At 39.3% G+C, this 26,193-nt stretch overlaps 1 protein-coding gene across 10 annotated transcripts in view; it reads right to left on the bottom strand.

Moving 5' to 3' along the window:
- ITPR2 (inositol 1,4,5-trisphosphate receptor type 2) overlaps positions 1 to 26,193 on the bottom strand; it is a 269,668-nt gene that overhangs the window by 167,516 nt on the left and 75,959 nt on the right. For 7 of the 10 annotated variants that reach the window (XM_080580204.1, XM_080580210.1, XM_080580207.1 and 4 more), the window contains 11 exons: positions 24,478 to 24,632; positions 23,004 to 23,103; positions 22,706 to 22,866; positions 19,187 to 19,328; positions 18,250 to 18,408; positions 17,175 to 17,347; positions 14,919 to 15,038; positions 14,632 to 14,817; positions 13,753 to 14,004; positions 12,090 to 12,234; positions 11,026 to 11,176 (listed from right to left, as the gene is read on the bottom strand). In XM_080580204.1, the coding sequence (XP_080436330.1) occupies positions 11,026 to 11,176; positions 12,090 to 12,234; positions 13,753 to 14,004; positions 14,632 to 14,817; positions 14,919 to 15,038; positions 17,175 to 17,347; positions 18,250 to 18,408; positions 19,187 to 19,328; positions 22,706 to 22,866; positions 23,004 to 23,103; positions 24,478 to 24,632 (1,744 nt within the window). The remainder of the gene's footprint in view (positions 1 to 11,025; positions 11,177 to 12,089; positions 12,235 to 13,752; positions 14,005 to 14,631; positions 14,818 to 14,918; positions 15,039 to 17,174; positions 17,348 to 18,249; positions 18,409 to 19,186; positions 19,329 to 22,705; positions 22,867 to 23,003; positions 23,104 to 24,477; positions 24,633 to 26,193) is intronic. The other 3 variants (XM_080580206.1, XM_080580208.1, XM_080580212.1) reach the window with 1 other exon arrangement.

Here is a 26,193-nt window from a genome sequence, read left to right as displayed (position 1 = left end):
TTATGGGTAAATCCACCTTGGAAAAATTTCTAGCAACTATATGATACTGACAATTATTATTTTTAATTACCAGGCTTGGGAAGAACTTTCCCAGGGTGCAAATAATATGGCAACTGGAACGATTCATCATACTTTTCAAGACATTCAACAATATGTTTTGTAGTGTCCTGATGAAATGTAGCCATCTCTTAAAGTAAACAGCAGTCAACCAGCACATTTGCACATGGAAATGAGGCAGCTGACTATATCTCCACAATGGGAGGAATTGCTCTATTATTTGAAAGAAGCCATGAGGATTATTCATGTACATAAAGAGTGGGCAGCAGCTTCTCTTCCAAAAGTTCCCCCAGTAGATCAGCATTCATGTCACTCAGTGCATCTGTCCTGCCTTGGAAGTCTAGATCACGTCAGGCATGGATTTAAATCTGTCACTCACAAACACCAGGGGCCAGCAGCACTCTCACTAGTGACTTGTTCCTTCTTGACGTACTTTTGTGTTCTCTTGGCTTTAATACAGTTATCTCAGCAGGAAAGAGTATGAGTCTCTAAGGTAAGACATACAGAAAGGTTATTGTGGCTTAACAAGTGACTGACTGCATGTCAGATAAGCCTGCAACAATGCAATACAAAATATGTTGGTTCAACAAAAGAGATTTAAGTTCTCAGTATGTATGACTAGAACAACAGAGCTCTGATCTCAGTTCCAGCTCCAGAGTGCTTCCTGCATACCAACATCCAAAGAAAAATTAACTTACTGCCTCATCTAGTTAACCAAGCTAAAATGAACACAGAGCAGAATAGTTGTGAACCCTGATTACTTTTGTGTGTACTTTGCTAGAGATGAAGTGAGAAGTCTGAACTGTGCCTTTATATCATGTTGCCACCCTCATCCTGCTGACCTCCCTCATTTGTTGACTTCCTTAAGGTCAAGGTCACGCTTGTAATTACACTTCTCTAACATAAGGTCACGCTTATACATACCTGAAAAGAGGGAGAGAATAGACACTGCACTGTGGGAATGAGCTAGTTTGGACAACCAAAAACTGACCTCATCAGCAAACCACTGCAAAAGTGCTCAGAGCTGTGACTTCGACCAACAGAGGAAAAGAGCTCAGTGCAATTTCCATGAAACTTCTCTTTTGCAATTTTCCCTCCCTCTCCCCAGTTCTTCCTCTCTGCTCTTCCCCCTACCAAGACAAGTTAGTTCTCAAGAACCTTCCATAAGCAGTAGAACCAATTAGAAATGCCTGAATGTAGTCTCACAAGGTTTGCCAATCAAAGAGTGAAATTACTTTACACATAACTGGTAATTTGAAGGAGCTACAGATTGACAGACACTGAAATAAGAGGAAAGAAGAGAATGCCTGTCATGTTCTGAAAAGACAACCATGCATCTCCTTTTCATTACTTTTTATTACAGTGATCACAACTTCCTAATGAATATCAGTTTCTGTCACAAAACTGTAGCACATAATCTCATACAATTTGGCACGATTGACAACACAGCGGCCTCTTGGAGAAAAAAAGACTTTTCAGAGGAGTCAATTATGGGAAAAAAAAATAACAACCACCCAAGTAATCGAAATAGTGGATAATTTGACACTTCATTTTCTACATAAATATACTTTCTTGAGAAGTCATTTACTGGTTGCAAAAATTCTAAAAGCAAAATATAAAAGTAAACAACAATCTGCTATGGAATACAGTATGGATGGTAAGTGACAAAATACCATATTCAGAAAGGAAAACAACTGCCAAAGACAGGTGGAAATTAATACCTTTTCTTAAAATTGTTCCTAGCCAATTGCTACGCAACATCCTCAATTTGTTCTTAGTGGACAAGTATGCACAGCATATAAGGTATTTCACAAACAGCACAGAGAACCATGCAGTAGCTGAATGTGTATAAACAACGGACTGCCTAAAAGGTTGGCAAATAATCTTACAGTGAGTAGACTCCTACTTCACAGATATCCCCAAGACACCAGTGACTTGCAGCCTTGCTTATTTAAAAATAAACTATATGCACCTGACCTGGTCTCTACATGTCACACAGGGACAGTCTGCTCTTACTAGCATTGCTCAGTCCTCCTCAGCACAGATAAGAGGGAAGATGGATTCCTATAATTCAATTTGCAAAACTTCTCAGCCATTTTCTGCTCAGCTTTCCACAGTGCTCATCTCCCTGCTCAGAAAAGCAAAACATTTCTGTATTTTCAAAACTATTCTAACACCCAACAGCTCTCATTAGGCAGTAGAGAAGCTGGATGCTTAATGCTTCTAGAAACGAGGTAACTAAATAAGAGCTGACATACCATGGGTTCTTCAAATAGGAGACAACACATAATGGGCTTTTCAGAAAATCTGGTACTTAATGACTAGATAATGATAAATTTACATGTGTCCAATGCTCCAAAAACTCTTCCATTAGCCTGTCCAACACATTGTTCAATCTTGCATATATAAATAAGGGCAGAAAAAGGAGACAAACCAAATGTTTTGCAAAAATGGGGCCTTTTTCCCTTTATCTCTGCAATTATGAAGTCATAAGAACAACTCTCTGGTCTCATCAAACCTGAGCATCATTTGCATAAGACCAGATGAATGACCAAATGCTTCAACCTCTTCCAAATACCTCCTAGAAAACACCTCAGTTCCCATGTAGGAGGACACAAACCAGAGAGCATGTGCTAGTACAAAAACCATTAACTCCTGAAACAAATGCAGAGGCTGAAGGACTGCAGTGAATAACAGACTGCCTATGACCCCCACATGTTTTCTCATAGCTCTTTGAAACTACTTCTCTTCTGAACTCTGGGATTATCCATTTCTAGAACAAAGCATTCCCACAGGCTGTATTAGCTCTTAATAACAAAGAAATCACGAGAGACAGACTCTGAAAGCCATTTTTCCTTAACAAACTGAGCAGATGGCCAGCCTCAGTTCCTCCTCCCTTCCCTATCATTCCCAAAGGAAGCCTTGGGCTAATGTTCAGCTGTGGCTTGAATCCCTAGATACAAAGCAACATCAATCCCATCTGTATGATGCACTGGCAGCTACAAGAACTACTTTATTAGAGGTTTTACTATTCTACTTCCATGAAGCGTAAGCCTCCTCCCACTTGCCAAAATATTCTACAGGACTGCGAGAATCCTAAGCAACCTTCTCATGTCCCTCCAAAGCACCTCAGCTGGTGGGAAAGGAGCCCTACCTCCCCCAGTCTTGATCAAGGAAAGTTGCTCCTGGGTTCTAAGGAAGATCTAGGCAGGAGACACGGCTGAGCTATATTTAATGTAATTTAAAATTTAGGATCCCTGCATCAGCTGTTATCCACCACCATCATTCCCCAATAAAAAAAAAATAAAAAAATTAAAAATAAAAAACTTTTCTCCCTCACAGGATACTACTACTCATTCAGAGATGATAAAAGGCCAAGCCTTGTATAGCAATACAAAGGGACCTGGCCTTCCCCCTAGTCAGTCTCCTGTGCCTTCAACACTGCAAGGGGGGAAAGAGAGGAAAGACAACAGCATCAGAAGGGTACACTCAGAGCCCCCCTCAGCACCTACAGCCTGAAGCGTGTTAGCACCTACCACCACCCAAAAATGCCACTGCCGGACTGACCACACCTATTGCTGTTTCCTCACAGATAACAATATGCTTATCTCCCCTTCCTGCCAGGCCCACTGCTTTCACCGCAGCCTTTCAGGCCTCCTTCCCCATATGCAACCCCATGAAGTCCCAGATCTTTCTTAGTGCTCCTCAGCTGCTCTCATTTTTCCCCTTAAAGTTAACTTTTACCAGCTGTAGCCCCTGATGTGGCAAAACTGAATTTTGCCAGTGCTCTGGTGAAGCTTTAGACCAGCTTCCAAGCTCACTGCTACACTAGGAGACAAATGATAGGCTGCTGAAAGTCCAAGACTTTTACCATAATCAAAATCAGCTCTCAGCAAAGCTGGCCTTGTATCAAGCCATGCCTCAGCACTGGCATGTTCAAGCAGGTTTTAAGACTGTACTTGTAACAGCAAGTCACTTTCCAAATGACTGCTGACATTGGAGTCCTGACTCCAAATGGCCTTGACTCTGTGGATTTCAGTGAGACCTACACTATTCCTCCATCATAACCTTTTAAAAAGCTTCAGTGCCATCTTAAAGCATGCAACTTTGCCAGTCTTTGGGGATCCTCTGGCAGAGGACCATATTGCAGCACTGCCTAGTTACCAAGGGCTAAATTAAACACCCAGTGGCAGCTTTACCTCCGCAGTTTTTTGCCTTTGTTGATTTGGCTTCACGCAATTTAATTTTTCTATGTGAAAAGTTATAGCCATTTTTAAGATATATAATAACAGCACTTCAGTACCTAAAGGAACATATTTTATTTCAAACCCTTCAGAGCTATATATTATTTGTTAGAAGCATTAAGCCTTACAGCTCTGTTTGCGAAAGAGGTATTAATTTTTACAGGTTTTCTACAGAACTTGCTCATAAAGACTGCAGAACCTACCATAAACAGGCCAAGAATAACACTTTACTTCTTCATTAGGCTGTTTTTCATTGCTCAACAACTAGCTGACCTCAGGTGAGCCTCACAGAAAACCTAATGCATTACATTAAGGGCAAAAGGTGAGGCCACTTCTGCAGTTTATACAGCCCTCAGAACCAATGAGAAAAAAAGAAAAAAAAAAAGCAACAGTATGCAATGCACATACATTTGCTATCCACACCCAAATGAATCTGGCCATCCCAACCTCCAGTTAACTACAGCATATCCACAAGCTCTCCCTTTTTGCATGCAAACTCACCACCACCTAGCCATGGTGAAACTCCAAATCTCACCTTCTCCTGACATTCTTCTGATGTTGCCTATCCCCAAAACCACAAAGCAGTGTCAAAAATACAGCTTTCTTGCCACAAACAGTACAAGAAGGAAAGACAGAAAAAATAAATACATATATCAGCACACTGGCCTTGATAGTAAAAAGCATCACAGGAATCGAGCCTTCTAGTTGAGTTAAATCTATGAAACACGTATTGATTCCTATAAGAGCAATGGTCTCTGGAATCACATTAATGCACAGATCTCATGATGAGGAAAGAAATAAAGAGAAAAGAGAAATTGTTCATGCCAGAGAATTAAACTCTCAGACTGACTTCCCCTTTGGTCTGATAATACCCTGCACTGAATGGCAGTTGTTTCACTGCAGACATCTGTGACTAACACAGCTAGCTTTCCTAAGGGTTAAAACTCATTTCTTATCTACCCGCCCCCCCCCCTTTTTTTTTTTTTGTAAATTGCTGGCATAAATTATTGCTCCAGTTTGCCAGCCAGTCACTGGTTCATTAGCTCTGCTAATCAAAGTATGCCTAAAGAAGATATTTCAAATTCTTAACTAGACAAAAGAGCAGCTAACAGACACAGATGCAAGGCTGAGAAACAATATAATATTTTCTAATAGACCCGGATGATATCTGGTCCTTCTTGGTACAGAAGGCTCACAGTCACAGAAGAAATGGCAGGTCCAACCTTGTTCTCGACAATGTTCTTTCTAGTAGTATTCTCACTACTGGTGAAAATCAGAAAAACAGTGCTTTTAAGCACTCTACTTGCAGCCCAGAGAATAAGCAGACTAACCAGATGAACCAAAATGGCAGAAGACTAGACAGTAGTCCCCTGACACATGGATATGCAAGCACTCCTGTGCAGAGAGATGGTAGCTCACCACTCCTGAAGTTTTCAGGAGAGCGTGGAAGCTTCCCCATTCTGATCCTTGCCAGGGTCAAATTCTTTACATCACAACAAAGAAGCAAAGCTTGCAGCATGACATAGGGGTCAGGCTTCTCCTGATACGTTTTGAAGAAGTGTTCCAAGATCTTGGGACATCTATGGACACACATTTACCCTTTACTCCCTTCAGACTATAGGAGGGATGTGCTACCGAATTAAAGATCTAAACACAGTGTGAAGGAGCAGAGATGTTTGGTTACTGGCTTGAACAGGTAAAATGGGGCATCTGTTGAGCCAGTCACAAAAAACATACTTCATGTGAGAACCACAAATGCAAGAACAATTGGAACTTACTATATGTAGGTTTTAGACCTATTTGTCAAATAGACTGAGCATACGCTTCCTCTGTGGAAGAAAAAGGAACTGGAAGATTCTTACTGCTGATGGAAAATTCTAGCTATTCACGAAGAGCTCCTACTCTGCAGATAACCCAAGTTTATCCCACTGACAGGTTTTTAAAGTTGGTGCAGAGCACTGTGAATTGCATCTTAAGACATAATGCAGCTTAAATTCACAAATGTATTCTTTGCATGTCATTATTATCATTTACAAATAATGCTAACTAAATAAAGCTGAGCTACATGGCAAACATGTAGCTTGCCTGTTAATGCTACCATGTCAGGTCTTTCAGACCTGACATATGCTGCGGCTATGTGGTTTGACTAAAATCAGCTATTTGAAAGATCAATCGCTTAGAGAGATGTGCATTTTAATTCAGAGAGAATAAATAACCAGTATTGGACAAGGCAGATTGGCTCCTGACTTTAGAATGATACAGCAGGGTACACTTACTAGGAAAGAAACTACTTTAACTTTTAGTTAAAACTGTAAGATATTATAATGTTCTTGAAAGGTATCAGAATGACAGCACTATTAAGTCCTCACTTTAACAAAAAATCTCTCTTCAGGATACAGGTAGCATATTTTGTAAACCCCAGATTTTTCAAAATCTTAAAGGTGAAAAAAAAAAAGTGCCAATAATAAAAAATATATACTTAAAGTTACAATACTCTGATTGAAAACTGAAGCTGGCTGCAACATTTCCAAGTCAATTTATTTTTAGGATACAAGCTAGGTAAGAAGCATTCCAAAAACACACTTCTTTTCTTTTTCCAGTATCCTATCTCACAAATGTTTCTAGTCAATTTTCCCCAGTCTGTCCTCATCAAATAAGGTCACACCTGAAAACCACATGCACACTGATTTAATTCTGGGTAAGGTAGCTGATGGTAAAAATCAAGACTTTTAAAGGCAGAAAGTTAAAATATTAAAAATACTGTAAAGGATCTTTTCATTATCTTTGCAGAACCAACATAGAGAAACTTGCACACAACATCAAGGACTACCTCAGCCATCAATGTGACTCAAAATTTAAAAGGTTGGAAAAAATTAACCTTTTTCCTCAAGATACCCAAACCTTCATGTAACTTCCACTAAACTTAATAACACATCCCATTTTTCAGATTTGCTTTAACAGTTGAACACTTGTATATACTTCCTTACATAGTAAGTAGTTTTACTATAATAAGTGAGTCTGTTTATGGACTAAGTATTAAGTAAGGAATAAAACTTCAGATTGCTGGTTGTGAATTTGGCTGTTTCAATTTTGGGATGCACAACTCTAAGATACTTCCCACAGCCAAGTCCAGCCTCATCCTTCCCCCTCACCCTTAGGAGATTTTTATCCATTCTTAAAAACTTGACCATAGATTTCATGATGTCAAACAGTGGCAAAACAGGAAAGAGACAAGCTCACCAGTTCGATACAATTCCACATTATGGGAATTGGACACAGGAAGATTTTGCTGTTATTGGCCTGGAACAAATTGACGTCAATAATGGAAAGCTAGGACATACTGTCTGTCCCCAAATACGCAGCACTGAGTACCCCTTAGAAATCAATATTTTTTAACAAAACTAAAATGCAAGACTCATCATGTAAAATAAACAGGTCCTACCCAAGGTTCTTAACTTCTATAGACCTTGGATCTACTAGAGCTGCAGAATAGTAGTAAAATGACTTTTCTATTTGGTCATTCCTCTTCACTGGTCATTTGTCCTAGAACCTGCAAACCTACTGCATTTCTGAACAGGCATAATTATTCTTGAAATGCTGCTGCTAAGTATCCATTTAATATCAAGCTATGTAAATTTACAATAAGATAGTGATGAAAATTAAAATATACAGAGCCCATACTGGTATTCTGTAGCAATTTCCTACATTAGAGTCACAGGATCAGGTTCCTAGCATTTGGTAAAATTTAAGCATATTTATTTATACCATTAATTCATCAGTCTCAGAACAGATATGATCACACCTAATTTTTACTTATTTAAATAAGATCAACATAATGAATTTTGCAAGTTATAGAAGCTAACTTTCTTTAAGAAAGAAGCCATGTCAACCTGCACAACATAAGAGGAGTTGGAGGGAAGCTTACCTACAATAAATATTCTGTGTTATTCTTCAAAGGTAATACCAATATGAAAGTCTCAGATATTGGACCTGCCAGAGAGGATGCTGTGGAGTGAGATCCTTGCCACAGTCTGAAGAGATATGGGGAATCTGACCTCTGCTAAAGACAGAAAGACATCACCCCTGCCCCTACCTCACTGGAGGGAGGAGTTCCACAATCCTGAATGAGGACAGGGAACAATCCATCTCATTTCTTTGTACGTTATGGAAATTATGAATAAGAAAACACTTCCCGAAAAAACAGCAGAGAATCCTGATTTAAGAAAAAGGCAACACATATTTCAAAAAACAGGCTAGGCTGCTTTCTATTGTAACTCTTTACTTAATAACTTAAGAGATGAGTATTATAAGGTAAAATGGACAACAAAAAAGGCAAGACAGGTAACTGATGAAAAAAAAAAACACAACACGTTCTCAATGACTCAGTTTTACAAGATAGAGAATATCTGTAAAAGGGAAAGGGGAACTTTTGGAGTAAGTACAATCTTAAAAGTACTATAAGACTGAAAAACAATGTATAACTAGATCTTGAGCCTGACAAGCAATTCTTACTGTCAGAGTGAGGGATGATCTAGATCAAATTCCTGAGACCAAATTCCCTCTTAGCCTGTTCATTTCTCAGGCTTCATAGTAGATCCTGGACCAGGTGGATCCAGAATCCATAAGACCCAATTGACATGAATAGATTTGGGGTCAACCTTCTTTGGCTAGGAGTGACTGCACAAGATGCAAAGAACTGCAAAATCAGATCCATGGTCTCTCTTCTTCCACCAGAGGATAAAGTTAAAAAACATCTCTCAGACACATGATCATCTCACACACAGACCTGTTCCAGCAGCCCTAATACAGCAAGGTATTAATCCAACAGATTCAAGCCCAGTCTCAAGCCAGGACTCACTCAGCCTCAGCACCATTTACAATCAAACACATGCTGACACACAGAAGTTCCAGCCCACTCTAACACCACCACCACTCCAAGACAGAAAACACGAGCACTTTCTCCATCTTACTGTGGGCTCAAGAACATGATCATGAAGTCTGAAAAGACCAGACACAGAAGCAGCCAACCACACTACGGCACAAGTCAGCAAATCTAGCAAGCTCAACTCTTCCTAATTCAGTGTGGACAAACTGCACCAGTGCTACAGCTAAGTCATACCTAGTGATGCAGAGAGAACACAAGCAGGTTTAAAGACCATGTGTTTAGAGCTCCCTTCAAATCTTTTCATTTCCTTGTAGCAAAGACAGAGATGTGGGTGGAAGACAACTACCAGTCTGGCTTTAAAGTGCTACTACTTAACAGACGTCCAATGACTATCCTCAATCAGATTAATTTTTTTCAGTTCCCACCTAGTTACTGAGACTCTCATTCATATTCAGCTTACAAATATAATAAGGACTGAAAATCCCTGTGTGTTTTAAATGTGCACTGCATGTGAGCACTTAAAAAAAAAGGGGGGGGAATATATGGAAAGAGTGGAGCCAAATATTCAGCTGGTGCAGACTCTTACATGCCCTAGAACTACAGCAACTTATACCAAGCAAAGTCCTGCCCCTAAGATCTGATTCATTCCTCACAAATGGGCTGCCACACAAAACAAAGTTAGGTGGAAGTTATAAACTGTTGTTATTTCAGACACAGCATTTGTCTCCAAAACGTCAGGAACTACAGTACCTGCTGATTTCTTGAGCTCTTTCTCTTATCTTGATCTGCCACTAAAGTTTACACTGACTGGTTTTTGTGCATCTTTTCTTAATTAAAAGCACTAACCTGTTTTGCTTAAGTAATATTTTTTCAGACATAAAATATACTCTTCAGGCATGAAATTCTGTGAGCTGGGTGCTCAAAAATACTGATTAGGTGTTATGAAATTGCTTCTAAACTATGCATCTTTTTGACATAGGCATCTTCATAGCCTCATACTGTCCATGTGTGGGTAAGTATGTACTTCCAGAGAAAGAAGGAAGAATGGTAAAATACTTGGGAATAGCCATCAGACATTTAGGATTATTCTGAGTAACAACTGCAAAGTGGACTTGCATGGCTCATGTTTTATGAACTGCCAAACAGAAAACAAGAAGGAGGCTGAAGACAAGATATGAGCATCTAAAGATGGAGATCCTATTATTTTTATCAAAGACTGTAGAAGGTATTTCAACATAAGAACATTTGCATCTCTGCAGCAAAATTTCAATGCTATTTTTAAGCCTAGACAGCACAGTCACTTTTAAGACATAGTACAAAAGGCAATGGGACATACAACATTGTCCTTGGATTGTCAAACAGGCACTCTGGTCTGGTTAAAAAACTGACAAACAGATGGAGAAGATGGCGTCATCTGAACTTCCATCATCTGGTCTTCTGCAGTACTTGAACCAGTAATATCATATTCTCTCCTTAAGTGAAGTGTTGAGGAGACTACTAAATACTTGTGCTATACATGAGACATCAACATTGTCGTGCCCATGCAAATGTTATCTCTGCATTTGTTTGGGATGGGCAACTCAACGTACATTGAAGCTTGGATCCAGACTTAAAAGTTCAATTCTAGACAAGTGATGGAGCAGCAGCATCAACATAGCAACCACAAGTCATGAAGTCTGCAGCTCTGTTCAAAAAGGTTCCTTTTTAACTAACCATCTTAATGTATCCTGCAATACATTCCTGTTCAAGAGTTTATGTGTGAATGAGACATTCCATAAATCATTCCAACCTAAATATTGATTTACATTCTGGAATACAATTCTTTGCTGCTTCTCTTACCTCCATCCTGAAACTTGCTCAACCTTTCGAAGTATGACGACATAGGAACTTGAACAATATCTAGAATTGCCAGCAGTGTCCGAGTCAGTCTAAGAAGTTCACTAAAACTATAAAAGCCAAAGTATATGAGGTTTCGAGCCAGATGTACCACCTGTGACAAAAACAAATTAAAAATTAAGGAAACATTGTCAACTTTTGTGGTATTCAGCTGTGCAATACAGTTGCATTTTCTACAGCAGCTTGCACAGAGATCCATATCTGGAGTGCATTCACATTAGTACAAATCTTTCCAATGATTTAAATGGGCTTTGGATCAAGGCCACTGACATAAATGTTTTTCAGAGTTCAGTCAAGTTGAAGGAGGAAGAGTGAAAACAACATGAGGCTTAGGACAGACTGAAAAGGTCTAATTGCATCTGGAAAGGTATATAAAATGAAGAAGAAAAATACCAGGAAACTATTTAAAGAGACAGCAGCTACAGAGAAGATGGAAGTCAGAAGAACAGTAGATTTCTGTGGAAAGTTGAAATGGAGGTGATTTCAGATGACCAGAGGCAGAAGCAACAAAGCTTGGGAGGTAGATTGGAGGAAGAATTGTAAAAGCTGTAAGCATCTCCCCTTTATTCAGTTTTATTTGAACCCACGTGAATTAGGCCTGTCTGAAGTTTCTGTAAGGAATTTCAAACAGTATTTGAAACACAGGATTAGATTATTCCGAGTATTTCCTTCAGTGCCCTATCCTACACACAGAACAGTACCTTCTTACACTGAAGAATCTCTGCATTAGCAATCACTGTGTACAGAAAGAGCGTACCACCATTTATCCCCACATACATCCCTTCCTCTGCCACTGAAATGCAACAATCTCGGAAGAAACAATACAGCTGTTTGACGGAAGACTAATACTATTTTCTGCAGCAAGTCATCAACAAGAACACTTGAAATAGAAACTGGTGCCTCATTGGGACCATTATTCTGCAAGTACCTTTATTTTGAAAGAGACAGCATTCACCTAGCTGAAATGAGAAATACCGTAAGTTAGGAAGCAGACAGCTGAAAAGTACCTCAAATGTAAGTTTATTTTTCTCTTTGTCTCCAAAAGGAAAGGGCTGATTTACAACTTCTTTCAGGTACTCTTCTACAAATTCCATAGTTAGTGCAAATTTCCTCTTCATTTCATTTCTTGAAGAATCTGTGAAAGAATCATACCTACAATGCAAGGCACAGAATGAAAGAAAATTAAACACCCCTAATATAAAAATCAGCTGCCACTAAAGAATAACCGAACCAATCATGGTGCTTTAAAATCTGTCAGTTCTCTGTAAATCACTGTCAGTACTCTGTAAGGAGAAGGGGTAGAGGTCAGTTAATTCTACATAGGTATGCAAAGATGGCAGACAGAGGAGGCACAAACCTTCCCTCCAACAGTACCACAAAGTATTGCAATGAGCGGGAATAATAGAGACAGAAAAATACGATGGTTCTGACAGACAGCACTCATAAACGTGCTCATCAGACAGAGAACAGAATAGAACAGAACAGTTGGAAGGGACCTTCAACAATCATCAAGACCAATTGCCTGACCACTTCAGGGATGACCAAAAGTTAAAGCATATTATTGAGGGCAGTATCGAAATGCTTCTTGAACGCTGACAGGCATGGGACATCAACCACCCCTCTAGGAAACCTGTTCCAATGTTTGACCAGCCTCTCAGTAAAGAATTTTTTCCTAATGTCCAGTGTGAAGCTCCCCTGCTGCAGCTTTGTGCCATTCCCATGTGTCCTGTCATCAGCTACCAAGAAGAAGAGACTAGCATCTCCCACTTCACCCACATCCCCTGCACAGAAAGTTGAAGAGAGCAATGAGGTCACCTTTTCTTTTCTCCATTATTATCTCCACCATAAAGACAGCAGATCAAGAAAGCAGCTTGGGACAATCAATTTCTACCACTAATTAGGACTGTGTTGTCTTATGGGTCAAAATAGTCCATCATCCCACTAACAGAAGCAATACTGTCTGCTGGATTGCTACACTTCTTCCTCTTTGTCTCTTCTGCCAGATACCTCCATTTCTGGGTCTAGCCCAATGGCATTGCTCCATCAAATTACTTAAGCCAGAAAGGGTTTCCACTGAAGTCCATGAGCCCTTCTTCCATACTTAAATTTAACACATGCATAAGTACTTTGCTGGATGGAGGCCAAAGACTCTGTGAACTGTTTCTGAGACAATAGCTACACCTAACTGTTAATTCTGGCTTTCCCACTGCGGATTCAAGTTGAGCTTGAAGTACAAAACTGAGTTCCAGCCTAGTAAATGTGTAATGTTAGACAATTTGATTACTTCAAGTTCAGTTATTCTGAGAAAAGGCCATTCAATTTTATCCCCAGTTTGTTCCGTATAAGAGAAATAATGCGAGTAAATAAAATGAAGTAAAACTGAAGATGTGGCACTAAGGGACATGGTTTACTGATGGGAGTCGGTAGGTCAGGCTGATGGTTGGACCTTCAGTTCCTATCCTGAAGGTCTTTTCCAATCTAGATGATTCATCTTCCACGTAAACCTATCCATGGAAGTTTCCAAGATTAACAATAACTAATAGCTCATTGTTCTGCAACAAAATAGCTTTTTGCATACATGTTGACATTAGACGTCTACAACTGTTTTGTTCTGAGACTAATCCCTTTAAAATACTTTCATACGTCTTTTTTGCAACACTTGCAACTCACTCGTGAATTGTGATCTTGGTAGGAATTTCAGTCCACAATCTGGCATATCTGACAGGTACCACAGATTCCTGTGGATCTCTGTCCACATGCATGTGTAGCATCAGACGGCAAAAAGAAGCCCGGAGATCAAAAGGGAGGCTTTCATCAGACATACATCGTAGAATCAAGTCTACTGACAGTTGTGCAGAAATCTGGTTGATGGCTAGATACTGGCGGTCCAAGCACATTCTTGCAAAGAGGTTCAGCTGGTACCTGAAAGAAAAATAATAGCATGTTTCAAACTGATTTATTTGAACACCATGAAACAAAGAACCTCCTAATCTCCCTTTACAAGTCTGATGTCAGCCTTTCTTGTGTAAACACTCAAAATGACTGAGTTACCAACTTGCCATTAAAAATGCTAATGTCAGGCTCCAGTCTCCATGAAGACCGGTCTCCCTTCGAAATTCAAAGGAAGCAATGTTCAAAGGAAGCAATGTTCAAAGGAAGGCTGAAGCATTGAGCAATTTGTTATCAATCTGTGTAGGACACTCATCCTTGACCCTGTCTCCTCTCTAAACCCCAGAATGCTGAGGAATTCCTTCTTCAGAACGTCTTGCTTCCAAGAACAGCACAACCTAAAAACATAGCCCCATGAATAAAAAGAGGAAAAACTAGACAGACACAAAACTATCACCAACAAAGAAAACTCTGTATTTGTCTGTAATAGACAGCAGGGACTGTGATGCTTTTTACAGGAAAAACCTGAATCAAACTTTTAATCCCAGTTTCTGGTATGACCTGGTTTCCTTTTTTGATATTGACAAATCAACTGGATCAGAACAGCACCAGGCTCCATGGAGAGTTTACATTTTCTTCCATTTTTTTAAGCGGTTTTACCTGTAGTAGGTAAGAACTTCTAAATCAGCTTTTGTGCCTTCCTTTGCCTCCTGAGCTAGGTGTCTGATGGCTTTGCCATGAGGTTCCTTGTTACTGTCAATCCAGTAAAGCCACACTTCCTCTTCATCAATGTCATCCAAGATGACTGGGCATTCCAAGGGATTGTCCATTTGTGTTGAAACCAGCCTGCAAGGACAAAACATTGACAATGGAGTCTCTAACAAACTGCTACAAATGTAACAACAAAGCACAGAGCAAAAAGTTATGTTCTGATTATGGATGCTCACTTGGTCTGAATGAGAATGTCAGCATTTCCTGGGCTCAGCATAAACTTGCAGATGAGTTCCTGAGTTACTGGTATAGCTGTGGTGTTAGATACACACAGGTCTGAGAGATAATCCAAGAATCTGTGCAGTCAAAAAACAAACAAACAAACAAAAACAACAGATGCAATAGAACATGAAACTTTATACACTACACAGAAACATCACTGTAGAAATCTCTAGCATCCATCACAAATATACTCAGGAGAGCGTATATTGTGAGATTTATCAAAATACAATCTTTGCTTATTTGTATTATTGCAACTCACAACAGATAAAGATGAGCAATAGCTTTGAGAGCAGACTTGAATGGTGCTGAACAATCAGATAAGGAGAGAAAGACAAAGACCTCAAGTAAGACATTTACCAGCAAATCAAAGGACAAAGAGTTGTGCCAGAAATGAAAAGCAACCTGAAGCTGTCTTAAGCTGATCTGGCAGGGGAGCTCTACTGAAGGCCTTGTCCTTGTCAGGAACCAAAAGCAAGAGCACACATTCTTGCCCATCTTACCCAGCAGGTAACAGGTGACTCCCTAACCCAAGTAGCAAGGAGATATTACTTGTGCTGGAGACAGCCACGTGTCCTCTGAGGAACTCCATTGCACTGCAGTACACATCTACAGCTTTTAAAGCTGCCTTTTAAGTCTCTGAAGTGACACAGCCAACAGTTAGCAGAGAGAGAAGATCTGGCAAGACCTGTATTCAAAGGAGTCATTCTATGTAAAGCCAAACTAAGAAAGCTGCATTGCATGGAAATCAGTTTCCTATGAATCTGCATCTCAAATGTAGATCTTCTGATGTTTAACGAGGTTCAGGCTGAGGCTTTACTTGCAGTCAGGACATTCAAAAAATATGTTTCTTGTCTCTCTTTCATGGATCCCTGTGTGTGTATTAACAGTAGCTCACACTGCAGCCTTTCCCTCCCTGGAACATAAAAAGGGCCTCTTTCCTCTATGTAGCCTCTTCTTTTTATGACATTTGCAGGAACTGAGGATCTTTGAGTGCACCTCTTCTCTAGCAAATGTGCCTAAAAGTGGGCAAGGGGCTCAAGAGCCATTAAGGGAAAAGATAAAAGCTGGCACACGTATAGACAGCATACACTCAATTTCCTCAGAAATCCAGGTAAAAAACTTTATCATCTACTACCAATCATTCCAGGGTCCAATAGTTTGAACCTCTATAGGTAACATTTCTACCAGAGGGAATTAGAAAATTATTTCTGCTTTAGCACAGACTACACATCCCCAGTTGCATGGGATGAATGCAGAAAGTAAGATGAATTTAGGAAGAATTTCACCCATGACTGAAATTAAGTCTTGTGGCACCAGGTAATTAATAGTTCATGGCAGTATTACATCACAGAGATAATATTAAGTAAACAGCACATAACAACACAGAATTCTGCAGTATTTACCTAGTTGAAGCTAAAATGATGCACCAGGGCCTTGAGCAATACCCTAAATTGCTAACAGAAAAGTGGTATTCACAATTACTGAGGACAGTATTTGACCTTCAGTTCCATAATTTCTTGTATTTGTATTACTTCAATACTTCTACAACTGAAAAATCTAATGAAAAAATTAAACATGTTCAATTTAAAAAAAATCAATTTATATTATATTCTATCCTAAAGCTAATAAAAAAATTCTAACTGAGCTAAGTTCAAGGCCAGAATTTTTCATTTGAAACAAAATCTGGTCTAGAACACATGTTCACTGGGATCTTCACCATCCTAGGCCCCTTTCAGGTCTGACTTGCAATCAGTACCTGCAGAAAACTGCTTAATAAAAAAACTGCAGAACTGATTAATAAAAGCTTAGTTAAATTGACATCTATGTCATTCACACCAGAGTTATCAGCAGGAGAATGAACACAAATGGCAGTTTCACAGAGGAGCAGAGTTATGAGAAATTAGAATTTCTGTTTGTTTATCTGTCCCAATCTGAACTAAAGCCAATTTTTCAGAAGTGTTTTGCAAAGTATAAACCTTGCTCTTCACAAAGCTCTTGTTCTGAAATGTAGGCATTGTCAAATTGCAATAGGTAAGGGTATTTCTGATATTTTCTAGCAGTGTGCATGTATTTTTTAGTCTGCGACATGAAAAAAAAATTAGCAGGAAGAAAGAGACAACATAATAATGAATAGCAGGCAGATTCATTGCTGCTACAAATATAAAAGCCTATCAATACAGAAAAAGAACATTATGTGGACCACTTCAAACCTTGGCTCTCTATTTCTCCTGAGTAAATTAACAAATGTCTCTATTTCTTTAGCTGTGATGTGTTTCTCTAGCAGTTTTCTGTTGTTGTGCAGCAAAGCTGTGATGGTGTCTTCTGCCAGAATATCATAACCAATCTGGGATTGCATGACACAGAAGTGCTTAGCAATATATTCCTGAAAAAAAAGAAAATTTGCATCATCACCTGTTAAGCACTCGTGTTTTTCTTTTAGAATCAGAAGAATCTACCTCTCAATTAACAATCAAAGTAATCCTCAAAACTTTCCTCTCTGAACTGGCCCAAACAAAGGAATATCTAAGCACCTCAATTATATACCCCAGGAAAAAGATATAATATTAGGTTTGACTAGCTTTTCTTATTCTTTCATAAACCAAATAAATCCATTAAAATACATATAAAATTCAAGAAACGGCAAACAATTTTTTAAAAGAGGCAAAATGAAGATTTGTATAGTTTTAAAAAACTGCTTTTCCGCCTTTCTACCCCCCTCCCAGACAGAAATATTTATGAATAGTATTAGAAAGAAAACAAAGAAACCACACATAAAAGTTCAATCTTTCATCTTCAGCCCCTTTAGATTTAAAAATTCGTGAAATTTTTATGTGCTGCAATGTGCAAAGTACTTGATAGCATGTTCTGAATTATATCATATTCATTAGGAGTCTCCAGAAATGGGAAAACAGGCTACCTGACAGAATAACCTCTGGTTTGACTCATAGCCATCACTATATAAATATTTAAGGAACAGAAACACAGGTTTTTTTAGCTTTCCCACTTCATAACCCAGAGTCCTTGAAGGAAGCAGTGAACCTATGACATCAATTGCTGATCACTCCATTCATATAAAAATGCCTACAAAACAAAAGCACTATTCCACAGCATGAGGCCGTAATAAGTGAGTGACTTTCTACTTACTACTAATCTACACAGAACCCAATCCTTTCACCATATCCAAGGATTACCACAGAGTCACACTTGTAAGTACAGAGTGCAAGATCAAACCCGGGATATATAATTACAGAATTTAGGGAAAAAATTATCTTGAATACCACTGACCTGGTTCTTCCTGTAGTCCTGCTGGGAATGTCTGAGAACTCTGTAACATAACCTTAACATGTATTTGTATGGGGCATATCTCTGGTCACCTAGGTCTTCAAGTCTCAGCATTGATCCTTCACCTTTGTCCTTAAAAGGAGCTTTGAGGATTCCAAATATCTGTTCAAAATCAAAACCACTGAGGATGAAAATCAAACCAAGATTTTTCCTTAACCTATAGCTGTCTATGTCCACTAACAGAATCAGCACAAGGCCCCTACTGACCCAAGTCAGAAGTGAATCACTATACTTATTATCTAAGTATCACTAAATATGGGGGGTCAGTGACTATCTCAGACATTACAACTTATGTGTTTAGCTTTGTATTTTCCCACCACTTTCTCTTGACTGTTATCTCCAGCTTAAAACACTGTAAGGTAAGTGCCTTAACTTTAGCTAAATTAAAGAAGAAAAAAGAGAACAAAATATTTTTTTATTATTTTTCATTTCAGTAACTTAAAGGAATATTTTTACTAAAGGAATATTTAAGTCACTTTCAGTGACTTAAAGGAATATTAATTCTGATTTACATACCAGTTGGCCCTCAGACAAAGTCAGGGATCCATTAGGGCATCAAAATTTTTTGTACAAGGAAAACATTTGCAGGATTGGGACCATATAAAAGGCTTGTTTCAAATTTGGTCAACAATTTGGTAACAAATATAGTTTTAAAAGTCCTCAGAATTACATAAAACCAACAGAAAGTCCTTTGTGCTTCTATGTGATTCACAGACCAAGAGGTGAGCCTTGACTCATCAGTTTTATATCTAACCAATCCAGTTAGACATAAACCCAAGATGGCATAAGCCAAATTACCTAAAACACTGATTTTATCAACTCCCTCTATCCTACAATCTATTTGTAAATACAAGCAAGTTATTAATACAGTAGGGTATACCTGAGCCAATATATTTTGTTCCCGCATTAATTTTTGTCTTTCTCGGTTTGGCTTACTTATGACCACATCCAGAACTTCCTGCCCATTGTTAGGCACATCAGCAACAAAGAAAATCAGATCTTCTAGTAACTTGGTTACAAACCTAGAATGAACAAATTGTTATCATACAGAGTTATTCAACATATGCTAGAATTCATTAAGAAAGAAAATCACATTTTAGAACAAGCTTTATCTAGCACAATGATACTTCAATCACTGCAAAGCTAAGTTTGACATGTACGTAAGATTTCCAGGTCTCAGGTCAGCAGAGGCTTGAATCCATCATAGGTGTTTACCAAGGCATTAAACAACAACTAAATGGAGAAAGGGAGAAAAATGCAGGATGCTGAACTCATGCAGAGTATTCAGAAATCCAAAATCTATACCAGCTGGCCTCAAGGCCCAGAAACAGCAGAAAGAGACTCTTACGCAGCCTAGCAAGTATTTTTACTGGTAAATTAGTAATATTGGCCCACGAAACAAGATGATGCACTCACCAGAGGAATAAAAACACACTATTTCCCTACCAACCCAAAAAATATTGAAAAATGACTTGGAAAAAAAAATCCTTTATTTCACCCCCTCTTTGCTACACACAAAAAAAATACTTGTCAGAAGGAAATGCTAAAATGGACAGAGACAGTAACTATTTCTTCTTTCCTATCTTCAGGAAATACAGAAAGAAATAATACTAACAGTAGTAATTGCCATCTTGGTACTAACATACCTTACCAGGTATACATAGAGAGAAGTGTTGATGACCACAGATTTCAATGAATCTTGCTTAAAAGAACTAGCATTCACAAACAAAACCCAGCACATCAACTCTTCGGAAGCATTTGAAGTTGGCTAATATTTAGTCTGTAATTACTAAGCATGTACACATGCTTTGAAAGCAGCAGGGAGATGCTCCATAGATTTTCAAACTCATCTCTACACAAAGTTTCTGTTACGCACAAGAAGGCTGAGCTTTTCTGCTAAACCCTCTGACTGAGATTTAGCTTTAAAAATCTCAGCCCACTGATGGCTGGTGGAAAACAGCAAGGTTCACAAAACAAGCTACCTCCCTAACAAAAAAAACAAAAAAAAAAACAAAAACAAACAAACAAACAAACAAACAAAAAAGACAGGAAAGGCAGGTATAGAGTGAAATAACCAGGAACAAACTCTTGGAATCCTTACTTACCTAATCAGGAAGGTGGTAAAACAAGGAAATAAGCATGATTTCTTTTTCAATGGAAATTACAGAAACAAACAAATAATGACACTATTCTGAAATCACTCTGAAATGTTTGATGTGTGTGTTGTACCAATCCATCAACATCAGGACTTGACAATACTGAACTGCAGTGACACAGCAGTGCAAGGCTAATAGAGGGATGTCACACCTTGATTATGTTGTATCCCTGTTTGGTTCTACTAAGTAATGAAATGATTTTTCAAGGTTGAGTACCAACACCTTAGCCATTACAGATCTGCCTGTTAAGATAAATCCTCCATCTGATATTGAACCATCTGTTCTAATTACTACTGACAAAAGACTATGGACTCAACAGACAGCAGAAATTCCATTTTATCACCAAAAATTAATGTTTCCAGCAAAAAGTTGTGTATGATGCATGGCAGAATACAAGTTAGAAATTAACACTGTCAGAGATACTGTTTAATATTCAGTTTTAACAGACAGGTGAAAACAAATAGCCAACTACATCACTTACAGTGGGATATATTTGGCTACAACGTACAACAAAATTCCTTAATTCAGGGGTGGGTGTAAAAAACAGACATTCTAATAGCGCTCCAGTTAAAACATGGATGGACATAAAAGGTAAATACTAAAGATAACAAAACAATATGAAATAGGAAAGGAAACCAGTGAAAAACAAAATCATAGAACACCCTGGGTTGGGAGGGACCCACAAGGATCATCAAATCCAACTCCTGGTGCAACACAGGACCATGGAAAAATCAAGCAATATGTCCAAGAGTATTTTCCAAACACTTCTTGAACTCCAGCAAGCTCAACGCCATGACAACTGCCCCAGGGAGCCTGTTCCAGTGCCCGACCACCCTCTTGGTGAAGAACCTCTTCCTAACACCCAGCCTGAACTTTCCTCAACACAGCCTCGTGCTATTCCCTCAGGTCCCGTCTTGTCACCAGAAGGAAGAAATCAGCACCTCTTAGAAGTAAGAAAGGAAAGGGACAATTGTGGCAGCCACTCAGTCACTCTAAGACCTTCTTCTATTACCCTAGCAGCATGAACATGCAGTACAGTGAATTACACATGAATCAAGAGTCCTGTATGTTGCCCACCATATAGATGGCTTTCATGAACGTGAGAATCAAAACCAGTGGACCCAGATATTACAGCTCAAAAGTGTCTCATTACAGGAGATTAAGGCAAACATTTCACATTTGCTTAGGGAGCTACCTATTTATTTATGTAGCCAGTGAGCTAGGGAAGTGCTGTTTACCACCATTTTAAACACAAGATACACAGACAAACTTGAGGTGCAGCAAAGAAGGTCTGACAGAAATGGAACAAAGAGAGTCTCAGGCTACCACTCTCAGCATTAAAGCATCCTCTGGCAATCACCTGTATCTCCATACAGATGCTATGAACTTGCACCTAGGGAGGAATAACCCCAAGGGTCCTGCACCTAGGGAGGAATGACCCCAAGCACCAGTACAGGTTGTGGGATGACCTGCTGCAGCTCTGCAGAGAGGGACCTGGGAGTCCTGGTGGACAGCAGGCTGACCATGATCCAGCAGGGTGCCCTTGTGGCCAAGAAGGCCAGCCAACGGTATCCTGGGGTGCATTCGGAAGAGTGTTGCCAGCAGGTCAAGGGAGGTGATGTCCCCTTCTACTCAGCCTGGTGAGGCCACATTGGGAGTACTGTGTCCAGTTCTGGGCTCCCCAGTACAAGAGGGACATAAAACTACTGGAGCGAGTCCAGAGGAGGGCTACGAAGATGATTAGAGGACTGGAGCACCTGTCGTACGAGGACAGGCTGAGAGAACTGGGCCTGTTTATCCTGGAAGAGAGAAGACCGAGGGGAGACCTCATTAATATATATAAATATCTGGGAGGAGAGTATCGAGAGGATGGAGCCGGTCTCTTTTTAGTTGAGCCCAGAAACAGGACAAGAAGCAACAGGCACAAACTGAAGTACATGAGGTTCCGGCTGAATATTAGGGGGCACTTCTTTACTGAGGGTGACAGAGCACTGGAAGAGGCTGCCCAGAGAGGTTGTGGAGTCTCCTTCTCTGGAGACATTCAAACCCCGACTGGATGCCGTCCTGTGCAATGTGCTCTAGGTGATCCTGCTCAGCAGGGAGGCTGGGCTAGATGATCTTCAGAGGTCTCTTCCAGCCTCAGCCATTCTGTGATTCTGTGAACTTACCCATTACTGTGATACCATGATACCGTCAGTAAACAAACACCAATTTAGGAAGGAAAAAAAGTAAAACTCACTAACCTCCTTTCATTCTGGGTTATTGTTCCATTCTCCAGCTTTTTAACAGTTGATGCTAAAACTTTGTTTGCATCATTGGCAAAGTCCAAGTCTCTGACCTCAGACAGAGGAACTGATACAATGGCAAAAGCTTCCTTGTCCTCTTTTGTTTGGCACGTCCCAATCTGCAATAGTGCTTGGTTTAATATGGGTAAGCAATTGTCTCACCTTTACCAATTACGCATATTTTATACGTTGAGATCACCAGCAGAGAACTTCAGTAATGAGGTTGGGATTCCAACCCCAAGAAATTAGTATTTACCTTCAACATCACAGGCCTCTCTTCATCAGTATCTATTGGAATGCTAGTACTGGTAACCCAAGTATTAGTGCATAAGTGCCTCAGTCGGACATATGAGTTCCTAAAGGAGAACAAAGGAAACAGCAGGTTAGATGGATCAGTCCTCAGCTAAACTAGGCAAGATGGGATTCAGTGTAACAAATGACCATGTCATGAGACTTGAGAGCATGAGTCACACCAGACACTCATAATAAAAGGGTCAGGAGGACCTAAAAGGTACTGTAGCACCTTTTCTCTTTGTCTCCCTCTTCTTTCTGAACCACAACATAGAGCTGTAGCAAGGACAGCAACTTGGGATTATGCAGAATGCTGTTCTTAAATATTTACATAAGCTTAGGAGTAGTATTCCTTAAAGAAAAAAAAATAAAAAGGTAAGTGTTTTAAAATCCTATCTGAATAGAAATACATTTAATGAAGAAAAACAATTATTTTCTTATTATTTTTTCTGCAGAGTAATGAACCTGTTCCACCTGTCACAGCACAAAAGCCAGAAAGTAAAACTGACCATAGTTTCACAGCTTCACCATTATGATCTGCAAACCTTTGTTCCAGAAAGCAAGCGTTTACAGTATCGGTTCTCAACCAAAAATCAAGCGAACAAAGAGCAGACATGAGATTCTTCTAAATTCTTTCCATATGATAATTTGTGGTATTATCAAAAAGCAGAGCTGAGAAATCAATTACAATTTTTACTCTGAATTCTACTCTTTCAATATATTCACTGTAGTTTTCACTTACACACTTTCTTCCATGCTGATGGGCTTTGAGTACTCAAGTAAGCAAATGATCTGGTACTTGCTCTGCTAAGTTTTACACTTTAAAGCTGTATTCACCACCATTTGCAGGTACTCAACTTTAAAATCCACCCTCATAACCACTAGCCCCAAGTGTCTGCATGCCCATATAGTCACAACCAACACTGTAACTTATCTAGCCGATCTCAGCTAAGCAACACAGCTGAAATTTCAAATATTCACAATTAAAACCCAGAAAACACTTGCTGGCTTAACTTGAATATTGAAAGTGTTCGGTGGCATTGTGACCTGTCAGGGAAAGAGAAGCACAGGTCACCATACACATTATTTTGTTCTGGACAATTCAGTTAGATATACTAGCAGCGCAGTTTTTTCAAACAGAGCACAGGACTCAATTCTGTCTTCATATACACCTGTGCAACATTTAGCCTATTATTTTTCTCTTCACAGATTCTCTTTAAGCATCACTTGTTTTATCCTTATAATTATTTTACCCAGTCACAGTAGTGATATCATGTTTTATACATCTCTTGTTTACCCATGAACACTCCTCAAATTTTAACTGAAGGATAATACTTGCTTGTGTTTGAATTTTTTCTACTTTACTCACCAGCATAATACCAGGAAGAAACCTTGTCAATGCAGTTGGTTTTTTTGTTTGTTTGTTTGTTTGTTTTTACCTTGGAACCAGGCAATCAGCTCTCTGAAGAGTGGTGGCATCCAGTTCAAAGAGAGATGCAATGTCATTTCCATGTGGCACAGAGACCAAAGTATACATAATCTTCTCCCCTGCTTGGCGTTTCTTCTTTGAAGCAGGAAGGTCGCTGTCTCTCTGCTGATTAGGCACAAGGGTTATTTGCTTGCATCAGAGCCCATTATAAATTCTCCAATTACCTTGTGGACAAGTAATACATATGAATTTAATGGGTTTTTTCGTACATTCTAGTAAGAATCTACCATGACTGACTTTGGAGTGTGTAACACAAAGGATGCACTTTGCCCCAGGCACGTGGGGTCTCAGACAGTCATTATAACAACAGCAGGTCACCAGCTACAGAGAGACTGCAGTGCTGTATACATTATTACTTGACACCTACAACTTCAAAAACCTGCGGCAGTTGCAGACCTTTCACTCCCAACATATGTAGCTACACAGTGCTAGTTTGGAAAAGGCCAAAGTTAAAAGAAGAGAAGAGAATTGGATTTTTTAAAAGGGAGGAGGGAAGTAAAAAAGTGAACAATTTGCCTATTTCCACAGTAGTTTTATATAAGTTTGCTCTTTTTTTTCCCTCCAGTATGGTCAGAATCAAAGCAGCACACCTTCCACACAGGAAAAGCCAGGATATCTGTCCTATTAAGGCGTACTTGGTGTTGGTAGGGGGTGCTGGGGGAAAAAAAGCACTGGATAGACTGCATTAGAAATCTTAGCACAGGCTAATAATGCATTAGAGGCTGGATCCAACACAGGTCTGAGCATGCCATAGAAACGGAAGAACTTCACACCTTTACAGGAGCCTAGCTTTCAAGAGACATTTACAAAGCTGTGTTGGTACCTCCAAATATGTGTGTGCATCAAAGAAGGTGATCTTCCTCCCCCCACCTGCTGAAAGTCCATGAGAATTCTGTGATCCAGCACCACTGAGCAGTCATCTTCATCTTAAGTTACCTACATACCCCTTGGCTTCACATACTCCAAATGCTACCTTCTCTAAGCCTAACCTCACCTATCCTTGCTTGAAGAAGCAATTCAGAGTCTATGCCCATAACCACACAGTAACAAGTAGAATTACAGGCATAAGTAAAAGCTATTCCTCCAGGGTGCTGATTTACACATATTACAAGAGACTAATAACCAATTAAGAGACAGACAGCACAGAGCCTTTCTCATACACAAAATATATTGTGGGAGTAGAAGAAAAGAGGAATGTAGAAAGCCAAAAGAGAAAATCAAACACTGGAAATCTGAAATACTATTACAACGATTTATAGCGCATCACTAGGGAAGAGATGTAAAAAAAAATGCAGAGAGGCTGGACTGTACTTGGTTTGCATTAGTACCTTGATTAAAACTCAACTGTAAGGGATAATCAAGGGCAAAGCTTTGATTATTCATATTGCCAATTGATTAAGCTACAAAATCAAAGATGAGTGAAACTAAGTAAGAAATAACTAGTTATCATCTCATTTCAAGGCACTTTTTGAATCCTCCCAAAACATCCATTTTTTTTCATTACCAGGCCTAAAAAATGCGAGCTTTCCATCCCATTACTTTTTCAAATGAGAGAAACAGTAAGAAAAAAACAGGAAGAAATAGTCTCAAAAATTCTTCTTAGGCTCATCTAGTGATTAGAGTATTGTCACTCATTTTTGAGAGGAATGCTTGCTGAGACAAAAGA

Source organism: Anser brachyrhynchus, assembly GCF_964034855.1.
Source record: "Anser brachyrhynchus genome assembly, chromosome: 1".
Classification (NCBI taxonomy): Eukaryota; Metazoa; Chordata; class Aves; order Anseriformes; family Anatidae; genus Anser; species Anser brachyrhynchus.
This window is presented reverse-complemented; position numbering and strand designations above follow the sequence as displayed.